At 37.4% G+C, this 3236-nt stretch overlaps 1 protein-coding gene across 1 annotated transcript in view; it reads left to right on the top strand.

The window, feature by feature from the left end:
• HFM1 (HFM1, ATP-dependent DNA helicase homolog (S. cerevisiae)) overlaps nucleotides 1-3236 on the top strand; it is a 110446-nt gene that overhangs the window by 100730 nt on the left and 6480 nt on the right. Inside the window, exons 34-35 of the mRNA XM_010860419.1 lie at nucleotides 272-385; nucleotides 1756-1846. Coding sequence (XP_010858721.1) covers nucleotides 272-385; nucleotides 1756-1846 — 205 coding nt within the window. The remainder of the gene's footprint in view (nucleotides 1-271; nucleotides 386-1755; nucleotides 1847-3236) is intronic.

The raw sequence follows: 3236 nt of genomic DNA, 5'->3' as shown, positions 1-3236 counted from the left end.
CAACCCACTCCAATACTCTTGCCTGGAAAATCCCATGGACGGAGGAGCCTGGTAGGCTGCAGTCCATGGGGTTGCACAGAGTTGGACACGACTGAAATGACTTAGCAGCAGCAGCATACTTACTTACAAACACATGACAGATTTTTCTTGATGGACCTATTCTATAACTTCAAGTGAAAAAGCCCCTCAACAATTCTGTTCAACAGAAATCTTAATGCATATGGAAACTAGAATTTGACAGATGCGATTAAAAGTAATTTCTCATTTTCAGAAGTTTTGAAAGTGAACTTTGAATTGGGAAATGAAATTTGGGATGACTTTGATGATGAAAACTTAGTAGAAATTACTAGCTTTTCAGCTGAAACTGAGAAGACAAAAACATCAGGTAAATAGCATGAAATATATTTCATTTGTATGTATTTTTGTATATATGTATTGTATGTATTTAATTTTAAATGTATGTATTTTAGAATGAAATAATTCATGAGAAATTCCTCGAATGTTTTTCAGTCAAGTTTTTTAAACTAATTTTATTTGCCTTTTTGGTGCGTGTACTTAATTAGCTTTGATTTATTCAGATTATAGTTTTTAGCAAAACTAAAAATGTGGCCCTCTCACACATAACATTTCCTATCCCTAGCACAGAGGTCAAGGTTATTCCATAATGGTGATATAGCGAATGAGTTTTTTCTATTCTGTTGTCCCTTCTGTTGCTAAAGGCTGTATTAAAATTAAGATTTATTGAATTTTCCCTTGTAAAAGAGACTATCCTGCTCTACATTTTAAGATTTACATGGTCTGGTAATGTTTTTGAAAGACAAAAATGTTCCACTTTTTTTAACTTTTTATTTTGCATTGGGGTATAGCTGATTAACAATGTTGTGATAGTTTCAGGTGAACAGTGAAGGGACTCGGCCATACATATACATGTAACCATTCTCCCCCAAACTCCATATATATACATGTAACCATTCTCCACCAAACTCCTGTCCCATCCATGCTGCCACATAACATTGAGCAGCGTTCCATGTGCTATACAGTAGGTCCTTGCTGGTTGCTGGGGTTGGCAGGGGCAGAGAGGAAGATGGGGGGCAGCAATAGTTAGGGAGTTTAGGATGGACATGTAAACAACTGCTATATTTTAAAATATTCCATTTTTTAAAATATTCTTATATGCTAGTAAACAACATAAAATATTATTTCTAGTAGAAATAATACATGAATTGACTTTCCGGTGTAAATAATTAAGAGGAAACAATTAGTTTCTCCTGTATTAGATATTGTGTTTAAATCATATACAATCCAAAAATAATGGAACTAGGCCTTTGAGTTACTGGCAAATTCAGCCTATTTCACTAAAACAGAGAAGTGAAAACCTTGATAAGTATAAGACAAGATAGCGAGATGGAGAGACTCTGTCCCAGGATGGCTGACAGCAGGAAATCAGCCCTTTGCAGATCACTGAAAATATTGAATAACTTTGACTTGATCATTTACATGGCTTATAAATGAATAAAAGTGGTTTGGGGGCCTTTTAATATAGTGACTAATAAGCTAACCTATGTGTTATGTAGTTTTACTCCATTAACTTCACTCCTTTGTTTTATATATGTACAGTAAATTTAATTGTTGAGAATTTTCATTCTCTCTTTAACCAGATCATGTCTTTTTGGAGAGAGTCCTTGTAGAACTTGTGAAAAGCTTTATTCATCTGTTTCCTGGTATTTTATTTCAAAATGTTATCTCTTTACCTAGGATTTGGAAACACTTTGAGTTCAAGTACTGGGGAAAGTAAGCTACCATTCCAAGAATCAAAAGGCCAGTTCCAAAGAGAATCATCTAAGAGGCAAGTTTTAGAACTTTGGTTTCAAATACTTACGACTTTATATTTTTATGACATGTAAGTAGAGAGGAGGATCATGTCATTAGATGGCAGAGAAGCAGTAGGGTATCAGCCAAGCTAAGCCCTCTTAATCTTAGAGCAGTGTTTCTCAAAGTCCTCTTGTCAGACCACACAAATCAAAATTGCCGTGTGTGTGTGTGTGTGTGTGTGTGTGTGTGTGTGTGTGTGCTTAGTCACTCAGTTATGTCCAACTCCTAGGGGAACACATTAAAAGTGCACATTCCTGGGCCCCCATGCTAGACTTACTACTGAATCATGGTCTTTGGGGCTGAGGTGAGGAATCCTCACTTTTCACAAGACGTGAAAACTGAATAAGAGTTTGACAGGGAGATGGACTTCCCTGGTGGTTCAGTGGTTAAGAATCTGCCTTCCAGTGTAAGGAACACAGGTTCGATCCCTAGTTAGGGAACTAAGATCCCATTTGCCGTGGGGCAACTAAGCTCACACACTGCAACTTCTGAGCCCACATGCTGTAATGGAAGGATCTCGCCTGCTGCAACATAGATCCCAAAGATCCTGTGTGTTGCATCTAAGATCAGACACAGCCAAAAATAAATAAACATTACAAAAACAAAACCGAGTTTAACAGGTATAAAAGAAAAGACTAATAGCTGAAAAAAGAAGAGATGTGAAAGGCAAAGGAGAAGAGGAAAACTATACCTCTTTGAATGCAGAGTTCCAAAGAGTAGCAAGGAGAGATAAGAAAGCCTTCCTCAGTGATCAATGCAGAGAATTAGAGAAAAACAACAAAATGGGAAAGACTAGAGATCTCTTCAAGAAAATTTGAGATACCAAGGGAACAATTCATGCAAAGATGGGCACAATAAAGGACAGAAATGGTAGGGACCTAACAGAAGCAGAAGATATTAAGAAAAGGTGGCAAGAATACAAAGAAGAACTATACAAAAAAAGATCTTCATGACCCAGATAACCACGATGGTGTGATCACTCACCTAGAGCCAGGTATCCTGAAATGCAAAGTCAAGTGGGCCTTAGGAAGCATCACTATGAACAAAGCTAGTGGAGGTGATGGAATTCCAGTTGAGGTATTTCAAATCCTACAAGATGATGCTGTTAGTGTGCTGCAGTCAGTATGCCAGCAAATTTGGAAAACTCAGCAGTGGCCACAGGACTGGAAAATGTCAGTTTTCATTCCAATCCCAAAGAAAGGCAATGCCAAAGAATGCTCAAACTACTGCACAATTGCACTCATCTCACACACTTGCAAAGTAATGCTCAAAATTCTCTAAGTGAGGCTTCAATAATACATGAACCGTGAACTTCCAGAGGTTCAAGCTGAATTTAGAAAAGGCAGAGGAACCAGAGATCAAAT

This window comes from Bison bison, unplaced genomic scaffold (genome assembly GCF_000754665.1).
Source record: "Bison bison bison isolate TAMUID 2011002044 unplaced genomic scaffold, Bison_UMD1.0 scf7180017864466, whole genome shotgun sequence".
In the NCBI taxonomy this organism is placed as follows: domain Eukaryota; kingdom Metazoa; phylum Chordata; class Mammalia; order Artiodactyla; family Bovidae; genus Bison; species Bison bison.
Note: the sequence above shows the minus strand (reverse complement) of the source record. Positions and strands in the feature narration are given on the sequence as shown.